Raw genomic sequence first — 19,616 nt, forward strand, 5'->3', positions numbered from 1 at the left:
GAATGCACTATACATCAGCACTGTACTTCAGTAGACTTTGGTGGCTGCACAGAATTTTGTGACTTGTCCAAAGTTCCAGGCTCAAGGTCAGCCAGCAGAAGGGAGGTGTACCATTCCTCTGATCTTCCTGGAAGTTTTTGGAGGATAGGCTGAATAAATATGTGTCTGAGGACATCGTATAGTGCAGCAATACATGACCAACTGTTTCAACTTTCTCAGTAACACAGGGGCACTAAACGCTCCTGAAACGGGATGTTATGGTATCTCCCAGTACATCAGATGAGAGCACATTGAGATGAGCCAGGGTGAAAGCAATCCTGTGTTTAGCGATCAATAAATTAGCTACATAATTTGAACACATGAAGCTGCCTTATACTGAATCAGACCCTTGGTCCATCAAAGTCAGTATTGTCTACTCAGACTGGCGGCGGCTCTCCAGGGTCTCAGGCAGAGGTCTTTCATATCACCTACTTGCCTAGTCCCTTGAACTGGAGATGCCGGGGATTGAACCTGGGACCTTCTGCATGCCAAGCAGATGCTCTACCACTGAGCCACGGCCCCTCCCCAAACACGAACTTCTTGTTCCAACTCTCCAATGTGATACATGCCCCATTGTCAAAATGCCCTCTAATCTTACTCTTAACAGTTCTTGTGTGTGTTTACTGTCAAGTCACAGTTGACGTATGGCAACCCCTCAAAGGGTTTTCAAGGCAAGAAACATTCAGAGGTGGTTTGCCATTGCCTGCTTCTGTGTAGGTTGACAAAGTTCTCAGAAAACTGTGACTGGCCCAAGGTCACCCAGCAGGCTTCATGTGGAGGGGTGGGGAAACCAACCTGGTTCACCAGATTAGAGTCCACCGTTCTTAACCACTACACCACGCTGGTTCTCAGCTCTTACACAAAAGAATACACAAATCTGACCAATCAGTACCCAGAAACTAGTGGAGAATGTCAGTCTCCCTGAATGTTCTGTTTTTGACATAGGGTTACCAGACCCACGCCGGGGGCCCTGGCAACCCTGTTTTGACATGGAAGTCACCGCTCTTCAACAAAAGAGCTCTTGTCATCATGAAATGGCTGGATTGGGTTGGATTAAGAAATCTCACACTACTTCCTCAATTTGTACAAAGACCTGGGATTCCCTACCCCATTACAGGTGTTAACCACTTAACATGCCCAGTGAATGGCCCCTTGTGTTTTTGTTCCGTTTGGAATTTTACAAAATGACATGTCATGCTGTACTTCCTGTATTCCATGGCCCTTCTGGGTGTTGTTGTTGTTATTATTATTTTTAATCGCCCCCACATAAAATAGTAGAAAAGGGCAAGAGTCCAGTAGCACCTTAAAGACTAACAAAAATATTTCCTGGTAGAAAACATGTTTGTAGTGGCCCAGGCTAGCCTGATCTCAGAAGCTAAGCAGGGTCAGCCCTGGTTAGTATTTGGATGGGAGACCACCAAGGAATACCAGGGTTGCTGTGCAGAGGAAGGCACTGGCAAACCACCTCTGTTAAGTCTCTTGCCATGAAAACCCCAAAGGGGGTCGCCATAAGTCGGCTGCGGCTTGACGGCACTTTACACACACACACACAAGATGCTACTGGACTCTTGCCCTTTTCTACTACTGCAGCCAGACTAACACGGCTACCCCACTGTGAATCACCCCCACATAAAATGACTGCCTAGTGAGGATCCACTCGCTGTGGATTCCCGAAAGCCTATTCTTGGGGGGGGGGGGAATGAAACCCCGTCAGCCTTCAAAGTTCAACAAGGCTCCTCTTGAATTTGCCCCCTTCCTACAGGCACTACTTTGAGAGGGCGGGAGGGGAGCCGCCTCGCTCGAGCGGACGCTGGGAGGAGACCCCGGCGCGCGGACGTTGCGGCCGCGGCTCGCTAGTAGTTCCGGTTGAGGAAGCCGACGCTGGGCGCCGGCCCCGCCCCCCCGGCGGCCGCTGGTTGGCTGAGTGGGGCGTGCGCTCCTCTTCGCGTCGGCGTGACAGGCGGAGGGGAGGGAGGCCGAGGAAGCGCCGCCGCCGCGTTGCCGGCTCGCTTGGAGTTCCTGCCTTGGAGGTGTCACGACTGCGGCCCGCCCGCCCGCCGCCGCTCCCTTCTTTCCCCCCCTCGTCCGCACGGCTGTTGAGCGCCGGCCTCGCGTCGCCTTCCGCCCCAACCGCCCGTCTTTCTCTCCGCCTCAGCCTCTTCCCCCCCCCTTTCCTCTCCCCTCCCCCTCTCCCTTCCTCCCTTCCCTCGCCATGTCCACCCGCTCGTGCCGGGAGAAGGCGCAGAAGCAGAACGAGCAGCACCAGGCCATCCTGGCCAAGCTCCTGAGGGAGGAGGACAATAAGTACTGCGCGGACTGCGAGGCTAAGGGTGAGTTGCCCGGCGGGCTGAGGGGGCCGGTTGGGGGGTGGGGGTGGGGAGATGGAGGGGGCGTGGCGACGGAGGGGGCGTGGCCTTGGGAGTCTCCCATTGCGGGAGGGGCGGGTGGGCGGACAGACCGAAGGTCGGCGTGTCAAAGAGCCTCTTTGCCTCTTGGGGGTATTTGTGGTGTGTGTGGTTTTTTTTAATAATTTTTTTTTTAGTTTTCATCAAAATAAAAACATCACAAATTATAAATCACATAAACAAATAACTAAAAAGCAAAGCAAAAATACGAAAAGAGCCCTTATAGCACAGTTTTTACATCTTCCGTTATAATATTATAGAATAAACAGTGCCCAAATACCCACCACCCACCTTAAATGAGTGTCCCACCACCGCTGGACTTCCGGAGAAGTATTCTGACAGTATTTAAAATCACCTTAAACGATCATTATATGAACTACATTCCCGTTTAGCTGTAATTCATTCACTATACTTGTAAAATTCATTTTTGCCAGTTCATCCCAAAAATGAATTTTACAAGTATGGGGTGTTTGTGGTGTTGGACGTGGGAATGCAAAGGGGAGGCTCAGCGCTGCTGAAGGCTTGACAGCGTTCCAGCGCGTTCCCAAGGAGAGTTACTCCAGTCTAAGCCCATTCATTTCAGTGGGCTTGTGTGTGTGTGTGTAAAGTGCCGTCAAGTCGCACCCTACTCATGGTGACACCTTATGGGGTTTTCAAGGCAAGAGACTAACAGAGGTGGTTTGCCAGTGCCTTCCTTTGCACAGCAACCCTGGTATTCCTTGATGGTCTCCCATCCAAATACTAACCAGGGCTGACCCTGCTTAGTTTCTGAGATCTGACGAGATCAAGCAAGCCTGGGCCAACCATCAGACTGGAGTAACTCTCTTTAGGAACGCACTGTTCATGGGCCTTTGGCTTCCTTCAAAACTCAAGAACATCTTGACTGGGGGCTAGGTGAGATCCCAGGCCCAGCCAGCCCAGTAACGTTGTGTTTCAGCAGCGGACTATTAGCAGAGCAACCGAGGCCAAAACTTCCCCCTGTTGAAGTCTCTTGACAACTGGTGTTCAGAGGATTGAGGCCTCTGGATGTGGAAGTTCTATGTGGCCGCTGTGTCTGATAGCCGTCTGTGATCCTCATTCTTCATGAATTTATTTGTATTTCTCTTTTTTAAAGCCACCTATGTCAGTGGCTGTCCCCGCATCCTGTGGCAGCAAGTTCCATACGTCAGTTGTTAGTTGGGTGAAAGAGTGTTTCCTTTTTTGTCTGTCTTGGATTTTCTGCCCTTTGGGTACCCATGAATTCCAGTGTTTGGGTAGAGGGAGGGAAAGTTCTGTCTCTCCTCCTTTTGGTCACACCATGCATAATTGTATAAAAGTCTATCATGTCCTTTCAAAGATCAGACTTCATTTGAAACAGCAGTTCTCAGGGGTTAGTCCCAGAACCTTTTCTTTTCTTCCAGTGATGAAACTCAGCTCTGAACCACGGCTAACATTCTTTAGAGTGATGTTTAGAACAGAAGTCCATAATGCCTTTTAGATCTCTGATCGAGAAGCTAACATTCCATGCATTACATTTATTCATTTTTAATCAGAGTATTTATTCCTTGCCTTGGCTCAAGGAGTATGAAGATTTCAGGGCACCTTGGAACACTGCAGCTGGAATTCCAAGCAGTCTTTCCTGAGAATAAGGCCCATTGCACTCTTTGGGGTCTTGCTTCTTTAGGCTTTGTTATATTAGCACTAGTGAATAATCACAGCCATCCTATGTACGTATTGGAACTTGGAAGGTGGGCATCCAAGATAGAGGTGGTAGTGTCTGGACACTGTTCACTTTAGAAAAAGGCTCAGGAAAGAAATGATTAAGCTCCTTTTTTTCTTCTTCAAGAAGAAGCTTATCTCTGCATATTTTGTGTAACTGGTGAAAAGAAAATGGAAATGTCTTGCCTTATTACCATGCTCTCGCATCTCAGGTTTGAGTATTCTGTGGATTTTGAAAGTGTTGGGGGAAAAAGACACTGAATAGCATGGAGATGAGAATTGATGAAAAGTACGCAATGAATGTTGGTTTGTTCTTAAGACGGCAGGGTACAGTGGACTTTACTGACCCTAGCAGGCTAAAATACTGATTTTAATATTAAAATACTTAGAATTGAGGAGTTCTATCTAAAGTGTATTGTCAGTAATTACTCTGCATCTAAGAATTGTTGCTCTGTGTGATAGTACACCTTCCTTAATCTTAACTACTTTTTTTGAACACACTCCAGAAATAACAAAGACACAGTTTAAGAGTTGCTTGTATACCTGTCTGAGAAGGCTGGTAATAACTGTACTTCTAAAACTGTCTTGCTTCCTTGTGCAAATTAGAATTTGTTACATTATTCTGTAGACAGGGAAAATAGCCTTTGTGGTTGCCTGGAATGTTTGACCTAGAACTTCCCGGATATTTTATTGTGTTGCCCTTCCTCCAGTGTACATAGCAAGCACCAGGAGTGAGTCATATTTCAGTGGGTTGATGCTTGCTCTAACTTCGCATACATCAGGAAGACGCTTCCGTAATAGATACTGAATTGCTTGTGGGGAATGATGAAGCACTGGGAATGACAGGGAATGCTGATTTCAAAATGTTTTAATGATGTTGGATGCTTTTAATTAATATGTATTGTGTTATATCTATAATTTTACTGTATTTCCTGCCCTGAGCACTGCCTGGCTGGGGAGGGCGGGATAGAAATTTAATTAATAAACAAATGTCAGAATCATTTTTGTAGTCTTGGGCTCAGCAGTAAGTGATTCACTGGGTTCACCCCCCAAAAATTCCATGATCTGGGTTTCAAATTTGTCATCTTACATTGTAATTTTTACAGTTGTTTGAAAGTTCACAGACAGGTCTGTGTTCTTAATTCTCTGATCAGAGAACTGTGAGATTAAACAAATCATCCCTTTGCATACTAGGGGATACTAAATATAGTGTATCATGGGTGACAATAGAGTAAAAAAGCAACAGCAGTAATGCAGACCAGTTGCCTTCAACTTTTTTCCAGTTTGGGACCAATCTGGACTTTAAGCCTAACTTGTAATATGGAAACAATTTTAACCCCTTCCCCTCCTTTATCTGTCTATTGCAGTAATAATAAAATCAATCAATCAACCCCTTCCCCTCCAGTGTTTTCTCTTATCTGTTCCTCTCTTCTTCTTTCTCAGTATCTTAAAGTAACGTCTAAATACATCAGAAAGAAAATGGTGTTGCAATTGTCATGTTCAGCTTTAGATGTGACCCATTAATGGCTACCCACCATGGGTAGCCATGCTGGTCTGCAGTAGAAGAGCAAGATTCAAGTCCAGTAGCACCTTAAAGACCAACAAGATTGCAGGGTATGAGCTTCTGAGAGTTAAAGCTCCCTTTATCAGATATAAGTAGAAATGGAGATAGGTCCCTGCTCCCTTATATCTCTGTCAGAAGGTGAGGGGTGTTGCAAAGAAGGGACTCCCTGGAAATCTTGCTTGCCTTTAAGGTGCTACTGTACTCAAATCATGCTCTTCTGATCCCCTCCCTGGTTGAAAGCCAGTAATCTTCTAGACCAGTGGTTCCCAAACTTTTCGGGCCACCCCCCTTGGTTCCACAAACTCAACCCCAGCGCCCCCTACCCTATGCAACAACACAGTTGAAGGGGGGGCACCTCTAGCACCCCCTGCTGCCCCCTTGCCTCTTAGTGCCCCCCTAGGTAATCCCACCGCCCCCCAGGGGGTGTATTGCCCACTTTGGGAACCACTGTTCTAGACTGCAGTAGTTATAGTTTAATGCTATAAGTAAGTCCCCTGACTTGGATGGCCCCGGTTAGCCTGATATCCCTGGAACTCTGAAGCTAAGCAGGGTCAACCCTGGCAAGTATTTGGATGAGAGACCTCCAAGGAACTCCAGGGTCAATTCATGGAGGCAGGCAATGGCAAGCCACCTCTGAATGTCTCTTGCCTTGAAAACCCCCCAGGGGTCACCATAGGTCAGATGTGACTTGACAGCTAAAAAAAGTAAGTCAGATTTTCATGATTGGCACTAAGGTTAATTTGCCCAATCTTGTTTTTTCTAGGATAATATCAGGGCAGTAAAATAGTAAACCCCTATATTCAAAATATTGCCTCCAGTTCTATACTTGTAGTCACTGGTACCTTTGAATCCTCTTCCATCCATAAACATGTGTGGATCCATGGGTTTGCAAAGGGCTGTAAATTCTTCCTGGCTGTTCAGAGGGTGAATGTAGTAGTCTGCTGTATTTTCAGTTTAAATTAATCATGATTCTATGAAGAGAGTCCAAATGATAAAAGTAGATTTATGATATCATGATAAGACATGGTTTAACTCACAGTTGCACAAATTTTGGTTAGTCTATCCAATAGAGCAGAGTGAGTTTGTAAATCTACTGTTTAACTTCTTTCCCACCTCAGGCAGAATCCTCAGATGCTTCCCAAGCATCACTACATGTACCGCATGCTCTTACTGGTCAACTACAAAAAAATGGGCAGCAGATTGATAGGCAGGTTTAGAGTAAGCCAAGCTTCCTCTGAGATCATTGGGCGGTTCTCAACTAAGCCGGTTTTCAGCCACCCTCCCTTTCTTCTGTTGGCCTGTTTCACTGCCTTTCCCAAACTATGTAACTGAAACAAAATAGATCTTAGTTTTATTCAGCCTCCTCTCGCCCCTGCTACTTTGCCGCATTCCCTAACCTTGTAAAATAAACACCTGGGGAAAAGCACACACACACAATCATGGCCGGATCACTCACTCAGAAGTTCTTTCTTTACATATAACAACAGTTTAAAGGGGAAGCTCTCTTTATGAAGAAAGTATGACAATTGGTGGGTTGCGAGTTGTATTACTATATTTTGTGTGAACCAATTTCTATTGCATATGTTGGCAGACTGAATGAAAAGGATGGGATCAAGTGGGAACTTTTGTCCTGTTGCTTTTTGGATTTCATCACTGTAGGTGCTTATTCTCCATAGTCCTGCTTAGTGAATCATCACTGGAAGGGGTGTTGGGTGTGGAGAGAAGCAGAGGGAGGAAAGTTAACAAGCAGTACAAACTGCTGTGTTGTATCCACTGATAAACCACTTGTATTTGGATGCCATGATAAACTAGAGTTTGAGCAAATCATGGTTTATCGTGATGTCTGAATACAACTATTGTGATCTTTTTACATCTGGATTCAATAGTGTCTCTTGGGTTTGCTTTGTTTTGTTTCCCCCCCATCAGGTTACATCTGACTTTTGGTGACTAGGGTTTTCAAGGCTAGAGACGTTCAGAGGTGGTTTGTCACTGCCTGCCTCTGCGTCACGACCCTGGTATTCCTTGGAGGTTTCCCAACCAAATACTTGACAACGTTGATCCTGTTTAGCTTCTGAGATCTGACAAGATCAGGCTAGCCTGGGCTGTTCAAGACAGGGCTTTAATTCTTTAGGAGCACATAATTAACAGTTAAATGGTTGGATGTAGTCTGGGGATTCTGTTTGACCCAGTCCTGCTGCTGGATAAGCAGGTGGCAGCTGTGGCCAGGAGTGCCTTTTACCAACTTCAACTGGTTAGCCTTTGGTAGCCTCTCCTGAGCAGGAAAGATCTGGCCACTGTGGTGCATGTCCTGGTTACAGCTCAATTGGATTACAGTGGTGTGCTCTATGTGCAGCTGCCCTTGAAAAGTGTTCGGAAATTTCAGTTGGTGCAGAATGCTGTAACTAGGATGTTGACTGCAGTGGGTCATAAGGACCATATCTTTCCAGTCTTGACCTACACTGGCTCCCAATCTGTTTCGAAGCACAAATCAAGGTGCTGCTGTTGACCTTTAAAGCTCTTTACGTTTTGGGACCAACATACCTGCAAGACTGCCTACTCCCTATGAACCTACTCTCCTACTGCAGTCATCTTCTGAATCCCTGCTTCAAGTGCCTATGCCTTATGAGATTAGATGGGTGGCAACCAAAGGAAGGGGCTTCTTCGTCATGCCACCAAAGCTCTAAATTCTCTCCCCAAGGAGACTCATCTTTCCCCTTCTATTGCCATCCGCCAGCAGATGAATACTTTTTTTGTTTCATTCGGCATTCTTTCAGTGGTCCCACTTTCCTGTCCAATAATTTTGTCTGTATGATTCAACTCTAGTTTTAATTGTTCTAATGATGTATTTTTTTGTTGGTTTTAAGAATGCGATTTTTATTATTGATGTTTTTAGTTCATTAGCTGCCTTGGTGGCCTTTACAAGGGCAGAAAGACTGAGTATACATTTTGTAAAATAAAATAAATAAAATGTGAAAAGCGTGTTGACAAATATTAACTGAAGCATTGTTTAATTCATGATACTTTGTTGGCAGTACACAGATCCTCTTGTGTTATCTACTGGTACTTCTGCTGTAAGCTTTCTTTATGGGAGATAATAGCAGTTATTTTACAGATAAAATCAGTTTTGTCCTTTCTTGGGGTCACAGTGAGCACAGGTTGGAGTTAACCTCTGATCTTTGAATTTTAGTGTGCATAGTTAGCCTGCTGCTGCTGTTTGCACACTTTGAAGTTATCCACCCTGAATATGGGTGTTATTTTTAGTAGTGTTAATGTAATTGGTTTATTGATTGTGAGTTAGCCTTTAAGATATCCCTGAAACTGAAATGGTTAGGCCACTTTTGAAATACAGTCCCTGAAGTTACCATTTCCTTGAAGCTACTGTTGCTTGTATATCAACAAGCAAAGTAAAATTGGGTAACTTCTGTTTACAAATGTGCAATTATTGAAAGGATAAATTAGAAACCACTGGCACTGTAGGGTGAGTTTATGAAGGAAAGGTAAAAATGTTCATGTTTAAGGGCTGTGGGCACATATATGTGTAACTGTGTTAAAATCTTAAAAGAATATTGGCATTAGTGTGCAGTTAATGTATATGGGTGAAATAACATGAATTGGCAGGTTAAAAGAAGTTGATTCATTGAACCAAAGAACATGTTGAAGATTGGTCTGCCCTCTCACCCTTGTGAGACACCTTTCTTTCTCTCATGCTACATGAACGTACTTCCTCTCTCCTAATTTCTCCTTCTCCTTCTGTTGCACCTTGTTGATTGGAAGTGGCAGCATCCTTAGTAAGCACTGGAGCTCCTTTAGGTTACATTGGGCACGGGTGGGTGGGAATAAACATTATTTATAGTGACCCTTTCTCACTGAGACTCAAGGTGGCTTAAGCAGTGTCAGTCAATGCACTCAATAAGATAGGGCATCCAATAAACTGTAATGGAATGGGACTGCAAAAATCAAAACCAAGTTTAAAAAAATCAGGAACAAAGCTGAAATGAAGCATAAATATTATCGTGGCATATTAAATGATAAAGAAATACACAGTAGTATAGTCCACAGTTTTTCTCTTTATTAAAGCATACTTCCTGAACCATTCCATTCATAATAAAGCTTTGTTACTTTAGTAAAAATGCCCTCCTAAATAATTCCATTTTGTATAGTTTACAAAATACCGGGAGAGCAGGAACCTTCCTGACCTCATCAGACAGTCCCATTCCATAAAGTGGGGACCACAGCAGAGAACACACATGTTGTTGATGTTGCCCATTTGCAAGGTGACACCTGCAGACAGTCCTGTTCAGAGAAACGACACTGTTGTGGCAGAGCATAGGGGGAGAGGCAGTCCTGCAGATATGAAGGACAAAGGCCATGAAGTGTTTTTGTGTGTGGCAGCCAATACCTTGAATTTAACCCGGTAACTGATGGGCAGCCAGTGGAGTGACTTCAGAGTGGGCCTAATATATATACTCTGCATAGCTCTTGATAGTAGTCTATTTTTAATGTTAGCATGGCAGGGTTACAGGTGGCCAGATCAATTGAAAATACAGGTGGCTATCTTCCCAACTAAACTAAGTTGGTAGAAAGAGGGATGTGTGTGTTTTTTTTTGGGGGGGGGCATCTGCATTAACTGGCTTCTCCGGTAGTAATGTTGCAACCAGTATGACTCCTAAGCTCTTGATGGAGTCAGTGAGAATCTGCTGAATCTTATTGAAGGTGGGAAACAGAGTGTCCTTCAAGAGGTTTGCCTTCCTAGTCAACATTACCTTTATCTTGTCAGGATTTAGTTTCAGTTTGTTCACTCTTAGCCATTTAACTGCAGTGGACAGGCAATGATTCAGGACCTCTACTGGATCACCAGGAGATTTGGATGTGGAGATATAGAGCTGGATGTCATCAGCATATTGATGACAGCTAACCCTAAAACTACAGATGATTTGTCCTAGAGGTTGAAGAGAATGATGGATAGGGCTGCACCCCATGGAACCACACAGGACAGATTCCACACAACTGGTCTCTCATGGCAAGCCTTTGAGTCTGGTCTGTGAGGAGAAATTTGAACCAGTCCAGAACATATCCTCTGAGACATATTTCTAGCTCCAAATGCCTCAACAAGGTGGAATGGTCCACTGTATCGAAGGCTGCAGATAGGTCCAGTAGGAGTGACAAAGAAACATGGCCTTTTCTACATTCTGATGAAGATCAACAGCCAAAGCCATCAGGGTTGTCTCTGTCCCATAGTCTGACCTGAAGCCAGATTGAAAAGGGTCCAGAGCAGATGATTTGAATTCCAAAATACCTGGAGTTGATCAGCTGAAGCAATGTTAGCTGGGAAGTAACATTTATTTGCTGCTGTCATCGCTGCTTCATAGGTCTTCCAGTGGGCTGTATAGCATGTTCTTTCAGTGCCATTTCTCCACCAGCACTGTTCAAGATGTTTCCTGGCTCTCTTCTTATCACCCAGATTAACTAAGAATCCAGGTTCTGCCCCAAGGATGGAAGGGGTTGATGAGGGGCATCCTTGTTGATAGCTTTAAGGCGCTTCACTTTCCAAGCTCCCATTGCAGCATCAACAGAGCATGTGTTTAAATTCCTAAAATCGAGTGTTCTGGAATCCAGTAGGATCCATGAGCCTCCATGTGCAAGTCATTTTAACTGGGTCCCCTTTCCTACGGGGTGTTGGGGCTGTGTTTACCCTTGCCTTGAGTAGATTGTAAGATCACGACTCAGGCTGCATCTCCGACCCTGAAACCAGATCTTCGGCCAAAGTCTCAGTACAAGGTTAAGTCTGAGGTGTAACCATTATCATGTCCTGTCACAATTTGAGGGAGGGTCCAAGGGAGTCAAAGAAGCCATAAAGTCCTGGGCCGGCCCCCGCAACAAGCATGCTGGTGTTGATGAAGGGGAAGAATACTTTTCATTCACTAATAGTTTATATAAATTCATTTTAACTAGAGTGGTAACCCTGGTAGTTTGTTGCAACGTCAAAATCTGAATGTTTCTTTTGTTCAGCAAAAAAGCTGCTAAGGGAGACTGCTGCATAAAATCGCTGTGCTTGAGTTTATGAGCAAGATTGATTCTAATAGTTTTAGGGCTCAAGATCTAGATTTTCTCTCGTTACAAGTGCTAAATTAACATAGCAAAGCTAGATTGTTATCATGGCTGGTTACTGCTGTTGTTAAAGATCCCTTGTTCTCATGAACCTTTAAGCTTTGCAACAGAAAAGTTAGACCGTATCTCTCACATTTCGTGGCCTTTTACCCCTACTGTTTAGTTTCCTCTATATTTCTGTATACATCTGTGTCTGTATACATCCTGACCTAGATAGCCCAGGCTAGCCTGATCTCATCAGATTTCGGAAGCTAAGCAGGGTCAGCCCTGACTAGTATTTGTAAGGGAGACCACCAAGGAATGCCAAGGTCCTGACATGGAGGCAGGCAGTGGCAAACGACCTCTGAACATCTCTTGCCTTGAAAACCCCACCAAGGATTGCCAAAAAAGTCAGCTGTGACTTGATGGCATTTTCCACCACCACATACATCTGTTAACTAAGGATGCCCTTCAGGCATCTGAAGTGGGGTTTCATGCATGCAAGCTTGTGCCATAATAAACCCATTCATCTTTAAGGTGCCCAACAACTGTAGTTCTAAATATTGTCTAAAGCTTTCACGGTCAGAGTTCATTGGTTCTTGTAGGTTATCCGGGCTGTGTGACCGTGGTCTTGGTATCTTCCTGTCCTGAAAACCTCCAGACTAACAAAGACTACAGTCCACAATAGCCATGCAGATTAGCTTTGGATTTCACACATTAACAGATCACTTCAGGATACAGTGGTTCCATATTAACATACCACACCCTCATCAGCACATTATCTTGATACTTACAGGACAATGATTAGCACATTACCTTTGATACTTTTTACCTTTCTGACTATATATTACTCTTCCTACACACTTGACACTGAGAGACACTGTCCTTCAGTGTTACTCCTCTGAAGATGCCTGCCACAGCTGCTGGCGAAACGTCAGGAAAGAAAATACCAAGACCACGGTCACACAGCCCGGATAACCTACAAGAACCAACTGTAGTTCTTTTTATCAATTATTGAGATAGAAATTGTGTCAGTAGCCTTTATTATAACTGCTTGCAACTGGCAATAATTTACTGCTTAAGCCAGGCATCAACAAATGCCAAGTTGCCATGGTGCCTAGAAATTTCATTATAGCATCAGAGATTTTATTTAGTGTATGTTGGCATTTCTCAGTGTATCTACAAAGCTTATTTATAATTTTGCGTCAGAATGTTTTACTGTATAACATATAAATGTGCATGAAGAGATCTTATCATTGCATGTTTTATATGTAAACTTTACTTTACACCTTTCAGTGGTGGTGGATGAACTCATTTTTTAACCAGTTACTTTTTATAGGGGCTCCAAGGATCAATTAAATGGAGCTTTTTAAAGCAATAATGGAATTATGGGAAATTGGGGGAGGAGTTATGTTAAGGCTAGAGGTTACCTTTTTATTGTGATGACAACCAGGATGAAGCCTATATTTATTTATATACTAAAACACTTTTGTCATAGCTGTAATAAAATTACAAGAAATTATGAAGAAGTTAGGATTAGGTTTTGTGGTACCAATAATTTTTTTAAAGGTAATTAAAACACAAAAAACCTTGCGGTTTGAAAGTAAGCCTTGCTCCTAAATTTTTGGACTGGCTCCTAGAGCCAAAGAAAATTTATCAAGACCCGTCTTAAGAAAACATACAGTTAATAGGGTCAAAATGTTAAAAAAGTAGTGACATTGCAGATGCATAGTTCCATACTAGGACATCCATGACATTCTATAGAAATAAAAATATGCCAGTTTTATAGACTTGAATAAGGGGCAGCTGCTTTTAACACACAAGGCACGGGAAACCCTGTCTGTTAGTGTAGTGCATTGTATGTAAGGTATAGTTCTTGACTAAGGCATTAACACTGACCGGGTTCAGACCTGCAGGTATATCCAAGGTTTAGGAAACAGCAACAAACCACAAGATGTGTTTTTGCCCATCCCTCTGCTCTACCCAGGATCAGTGTTATATATGTCTGCTCTGTAATACATCTCTGTGTTGCTTCAGGGGGTTACCGCACTTGTATTCCCAGCGATGCATTAAGAGTTTGAAAATGTTTTAAAAAAATACTGTTCGCGCTTTCTGTGTATTCCCCCCGATGTATTAAGAGTTTGAAAACGTTATAAAAAATACTGTTTGCACTTTGTTTGGCCCCTTTAGCTGTGAAGACGTCTTCCAACCATTTATAATCCGTGGTATCCAAAAACCCTTTTAAAGCGATGTTTTTTATAACATTTTCAAACTCTTAATACATCGCTGGGAATACAAAGTGCGGTAACCCCCTCAGTCTCTTGAAGGGTGTGACCAGTTTAATCTTAACATGGATTAGCTGGAACACTGATCAGTTAAATTGTGGTATGAGGACATTTCATGTAATAGATGGAGGCAAGACTTGTCTGAGCTGCATTCTCATACCCTGGATTCTGGTTTCATTGGTGGGTCTGAATCAGGCCATTGTGTCATAGCATAGGTAATTGGATTTATAAGTGTTGTTTGGGTTGCTTGTGATTTGAGGAGCTAGTTAGAAGACCTGAATTACTTGTCTAGAAGAGCCAGTAGTATAAGTGTACAAGACTAAGTGCACACCTGGAGTTTTCTCAAGATTTTCTATGCTGAAATTCTCTGTGCTGAAGTGTGCAATAAGCCCTGGGAGTTTTAAAAGTGATTTGATGGCTTGGTATTGGGAGTTGCTGTACTGAAAGGGAGGGTTAAACCTGGTTATTTGCATGACCTTGGGAATTAGAGTCCTGGCCTTCTGCATGTGTGCTGATGTAAATAATACTTGAGTGAAGTGTCCAGGTTTGAAGGCAGCATTTCATCCCTATAGCTCTGCTTTGGGTGGAGGGACAGTAATCAAAACCTCTTTATACTAATGTAACAATCAATACAGCAATCTGTGAAAATCTCTAATGGAAGAATGTCATGTGCACAACTGTACATAAGATGATTATTGGTCCACATTAAAGAAAGAAATACCACATGCCTAACATGAGTTCATTTCTTGTATGCTAAGAGCAAGCTGCAGAAATGTATTGAACTGGTAAAGTTCTCTGATTTTATCATGTACTTAAAACTCTGATTATCATGTACTTAAAATTCACTTTAATGTATACCAAATTCCATTCAGTTTCAGGACAGAAAAAAATAAAATAGAGACAAGTTCCCCCCCCCCCCCATTAAGTTATCTTGGGTAGATATGGACATCAAAATAAAGGAAAGGGTACAGCTTGTTACCATGTGAGCAAGGGGGGCCTTTACGTGTGCACCTATAATCCCTGCTATGAGATTTCAAGTTTGTGTATACACAGGTACAATCTTGGGGTGATATTTGGGGGAAATGAGAGGGAAAACGGAAGAGGCAGCCTTCAGTTGAACTAAATCTTATCTTTATTGATCTTGGATACTTGCAAAGAAAAAGCATAAAAGAAAAGTAGAGTAAAAGGCAATGCTGTAATGATACAACAAAAATCAGATTGCAAGGGGCAGTTCCAGGGGTAGAACTGAGCCTAAATGCCAGCTGAAAAGGGGCTTTTTTAAAATGTGTGCTGTTTTCGACTAGTGGCAGGAAGCAGATTTTCAGGGTGCTTGAGTTACTTCAAGGGTGATGGTATTGGGGCAGGAGATGACTGTTATCCTGCTGATTGGGGACTTGATTAGGTTACTGGCCAGTTTGTATTGTAAGAGGTGCTTTTGATGGGAATGTATTGCGAGGTTATTGTCCTGAAAGCAGCTGTCATTCATTTTGTTTTGGGTGTGGGGAAATCCCATGGAGTCACAAGATAAGCACTTGATTAAGGGGTGTGACAGTTTCTCACATAGACCTGGCTGTCTCAACATACAATGGCACTATATTCTGTTTAATTCCAACCATGATTATGTGGTTTGATCCAAGATGGAGTCTCCCTGTACTTTTGGCTACATAGGCACTAAGAGTGTAGGGAGCTCTGTGGGGTATCAGTTTTGTGTTTTTGTGTAGGGGATTTCTGGAGGTACCGGTAATAGGCTGGATGGGCTCTTCAGATGGCAAGGACCTCTGATGTATGGAGTAAAATCTTGCGGGATGGTGCTGGTGGTGGAGCCCTTTCCTAACTGGTGGGGAGGGCACATCAAGCAAACATTGGCAATGTGCAGAGTATCATGGCGGGCATGAATTTTCAATGTCTGGGATTGAGAAGTGAAGTGGGAAAAGAATGGGGGTGTTTGATACTGGGGAAGCATGCTCTGAGATGTATGTTCTCCAAGCCATTCACAGGATTTAAAAAAAAATTGAACAGTAGCATTATATGAGCTGCTTAAAGGATTGTAGTATGTATCAAAAATTCATGTATCAAAATGTATCAAAAATTCATCCAAATTCGCACCTCGTTTGCTGTCAGATGTATATTCTCCTAGGCCAGTTCCTCCACCTGACTGCAGCTGCTATCTGTTTGCTCTGTGCTGCTTTCAATGTGCTACACATGCATGAGCGCATCCTGTTTAGGCCTACCGTTTCTGATGCAACTAGTATGGAAGGCAGTTCCATACTGGATTCCTCTAGTTGGATCAGGTGAAGAAGCATGCATTGGATGCGGCAAGGAGGGGTAAAAGGAGTAAAAAAGTTTAACAAAACAACTTCTCTTTGCCCCATCTCTCTTCTTCAGAGATAGGATGTTATGAAAGAGTGATATACGTAAACCATCAGAATTTTTTATCGTGTATAGTTGTGTAATAAATGAGAAGGCGATTGAGTCTGGGAAGGGCAGCCATGAAGGAGCTAGAAAAGATTCTGAAGTGTAAGGATGTGTCATTGGCCACCAAGATCAAGTTAATTCATGCGATCGTATTCCCTATTACTATGGACAGGTGTGAGAGCTGGACATTAAGAAAGCTGATAGGAAGAAAGTAGACTCCTTTGAAATGTGGTGTTGGAAGAAGGTGTTATGGATACCGTGGACGGCCAAAAAAACAAATCACTGGGTTATAGATCAAAGCACGTTCTTCTGGTGGTCCTCTTAACTGTTAATGTGTAGATCCTGGTACTTATTTTACAAATTGAAGATTTGTCTAATTCAGTTGATTTAAAATCATTATTACATTGGAAATGCCAGTCCTCCTTTTTCCTAAGGAACAAGGTATTTCTATCACTACCTTTTGAAGGTTTGATTAAATCTAGCTAGATAATTGTCATGCAGAAATCTCTGGGATTTGAGGAAACATGTTCAGATTAACCAGAAAACAATTAGATATTACCTTATCGATACTTCGCAAAAGGAGATTTTCAGAGTAAAGAACCTAAGCCTGCGACTCTATGCTCTGGCCAGTTCTAGATTTTAAATGCCAGTGGTGCTTGTTTTATTTGGTTGGGCAGGCTGTATGTAGGCTGACAGGCTTAACTAGCCCGTCAAAGGCATTCTGGGAGGTGATTTCAGTTTATTTATCAGCTGAGTGGCCATCTGCTGGCTACAGCTAAGCAGGTATAACCTGATAGGTCTAAGAGCTTTTATGTGTAGGTCTAAGAGCTTTTATGTGTAGGAACAGTTCCTGTTATTATAGTCTTTGTTGTATGCATTTATGCATGTTAGTTGAACTGTTCCTTTTGCCTAGGTTGTATATTGTAGGAGGTTCTGTTGTTGAAAACAGACTACATCTATTAACTGAATCTATTCTTTTAAGCAGTTGCTTTGCTTTACATTCTAGTTTATCAACACTGGCTTGTTGATATGTATGCAGGTGGGCACCTAGCTTTCTATGCCATTTGTTACTTCTTAACGGCTGTGTCTGTGCAGTCTCTCATTTATGCCTAAAGATGCATTGGATTAGCTCCAGCAAGTATATTCCATCAGGTTTACGGTCCCTTTGCTTTGGAAACAAAGATTATAATCTTATTTTTTCACTCATGGTTATTACCATATATGATTTCGTGGATGTCATGTCACTATTGCTGGTCTGCAATCTGATTAGCCTTTATTTTTCATTCCTAATTTCCTCCTGAGCAGAAAAGCAAATTAGGGAAAGTTACAGGGAGGAATTAATGAAATATGTGTTGCTATGTAGAAAGACACATTAGCATGCATGAATGTTATATGACTAATAGTATTTCAAAAGCAATTGAAAGCCTTGTAAAGATTTTGTGGCACACTTTCATTTTAGTGGATTTTTATTGTTGTAGTGAAATCCTTATGGATAACAAGCAGTTTCTTTAATGTATAATAATTACTATAGGGACAACCTTATACATGTCTTTGCATATTTTATTAATTGAAGCATATGGGTAACTTTTTCTATTTTGTTGTGAATTCTTTATCTTTTTGGTAGAGGAGTTATATGGCCATAGAAACTCGTATTGTGGGTCTTTGTGATTTTGCATCTGATTTTGTAATAGGTTTACTAAAATTGAAAGATAATGTTGAATTTTGTCCTGTGCTACTGAAGAATCAAATTGCAAATGTGTTGCTGTGTTGTTTAAATTGTCTGAGGTACCTGGTTTATGGCAGTTAAGACTTTCTGTTATGAAAGGAAAGTGAGAATGGCTCTTAAAGGAGAATAGCTCTACAAACTGAAATTAAAGAATTTCTGCTTATGCAATTGTGTCTGGCTCATAAACGTAAAGGTAAAGGTCCCCTGTGCAAGCACTGGGTCATTCCTGACCCATGGGACGATGTCACATTCCGACTTTTACTAGGAAGACTTTTTTACGGGGTGGTTTGACAGTGCCTTCCCCGGTCATCTTCCCTTTACTCCCAGCAAGCTGGGTACTCATTTTTCCTACCTTTGAAGGATGGAAGGCTGAGTCAACCTTGAGCCGGCTACCTGAACCCAACTTCCATTGGTATCTAACTCAGGTCGTGAGCAGAGCTTTAGGAGCCCCATGGCACTCTGTGCCACGGGGCTCCTAAACCACTCTGGCTCATAAACAATTGCAAATGAGAAGCCAAAACTGAAGGATCACTTAATCACATCCTATAAAAAAAGACCTGTAAAAATAAAAAATGAGCCCCATGGCACAGATGGTAAGCTGCAGTACTGCAGTCCAAGCTCTGCTCACGACCTGAGTTCGATCCCGACTGAAGTTGGTTTCAGGTAGCCGGCTCAAGGTTGACTCAGCCTTCCATCCTTCCAAGGTCGGTAAAATGAGTATCCAGCTTGCTGGGGGTAAAGGGAAGATGACTGGGGAAGGCAATGGCAAACCACCCCGTAAACAAAGTCTGCCTAGTAAACGTCGGGATGTGACGTCACCCCATGGGTCAGGAATGACCTGGTTTTTGCACAGGGGACGTTTACCTTTTAAAAATAATACATTTAAGAACTTTAATTTGGTGAATTAAACAGAGGTGTTACCTTGCCAGCAATAAAGTACAATATTTCTTAAGATTGCTAGAGTCCAGTTATGCGTCATTAAAAGCTGTTACAACAGCTTGTAAAGTGTTGCCTTGATTTCTGTCTCTGTGCACAAATTCACTGTGCCACTAGATGGAGCCATTAACCCAAACGAAAACAACCTGTTGGCCTCTAGTTTGCTGTTCTGGGCTTCAGGGATTTGAATGCATAAGTCAAAGAAAGGAAAGTGTTTTTTAGCATTATATCAATTAGGGCTGGCAGGAGCGAAGAGCAGAAGAGGTAAACTCTCTTGGACATACTAGTGTCAAGAAAGCTTTTTTCCTGTTGCATTTATTTGGAAGAAATTAAATAAGCCTTGATTCTTATTAATAGAAATGGTAGACTTTTTCGTAGAAACAGTCCGAACTATAGAGAGGGAGAGCTTTTAAATCAATTTTTGTACATGCATCATAAAAAAAACAACAAGGCTCTAGATA

The 19,616-nt window shown here is 42.7% G+C and overlaps 1 protein-coding gene across 4 annotated transcripts in view; it reads left to right on the forward strand.

The window, feature by feature from the left end:
* Positions 1-2,219: 2,219 nt before the first annotated feature.
* Positions 2,220-19,616, forward strand: part of SMAP1 (small ArfGAP 1) — a 71,559-nt gene continuing 54,162 nt past the window's right edge. For all 4 annotated transcript variants that reach the window (XM_056856524.1, XM_056856526.1, XM_056856525.1 and 1 more), the window contains exon 1: positions 2,220-2,369. In XM_056856524.1, coding sequence (XP_056712502.1) covers positions 2,252-2,369 — 118 coding nt within the window. In that variant the 5' untranslated portion in view covers positions 2,220-2,251. The remainder of the gene's footprint in view (positions 2,370-19,616) is intronic.

This window comes from Euleptes europaea, chromosome 10 (assembly GCF_029931775.1).
Source record: "Euleptes europaea isolate rEulEur1 chromosome 10, rEulEur1.hap1, whole genome shotgun sequence".
NCBI classification, from domain to species: Eukaryota; Metazoa; Chordata; class Lepidosauria; order Squamata; family Sphaerodactylidae; genus Euleptes; species Euleptes europaea.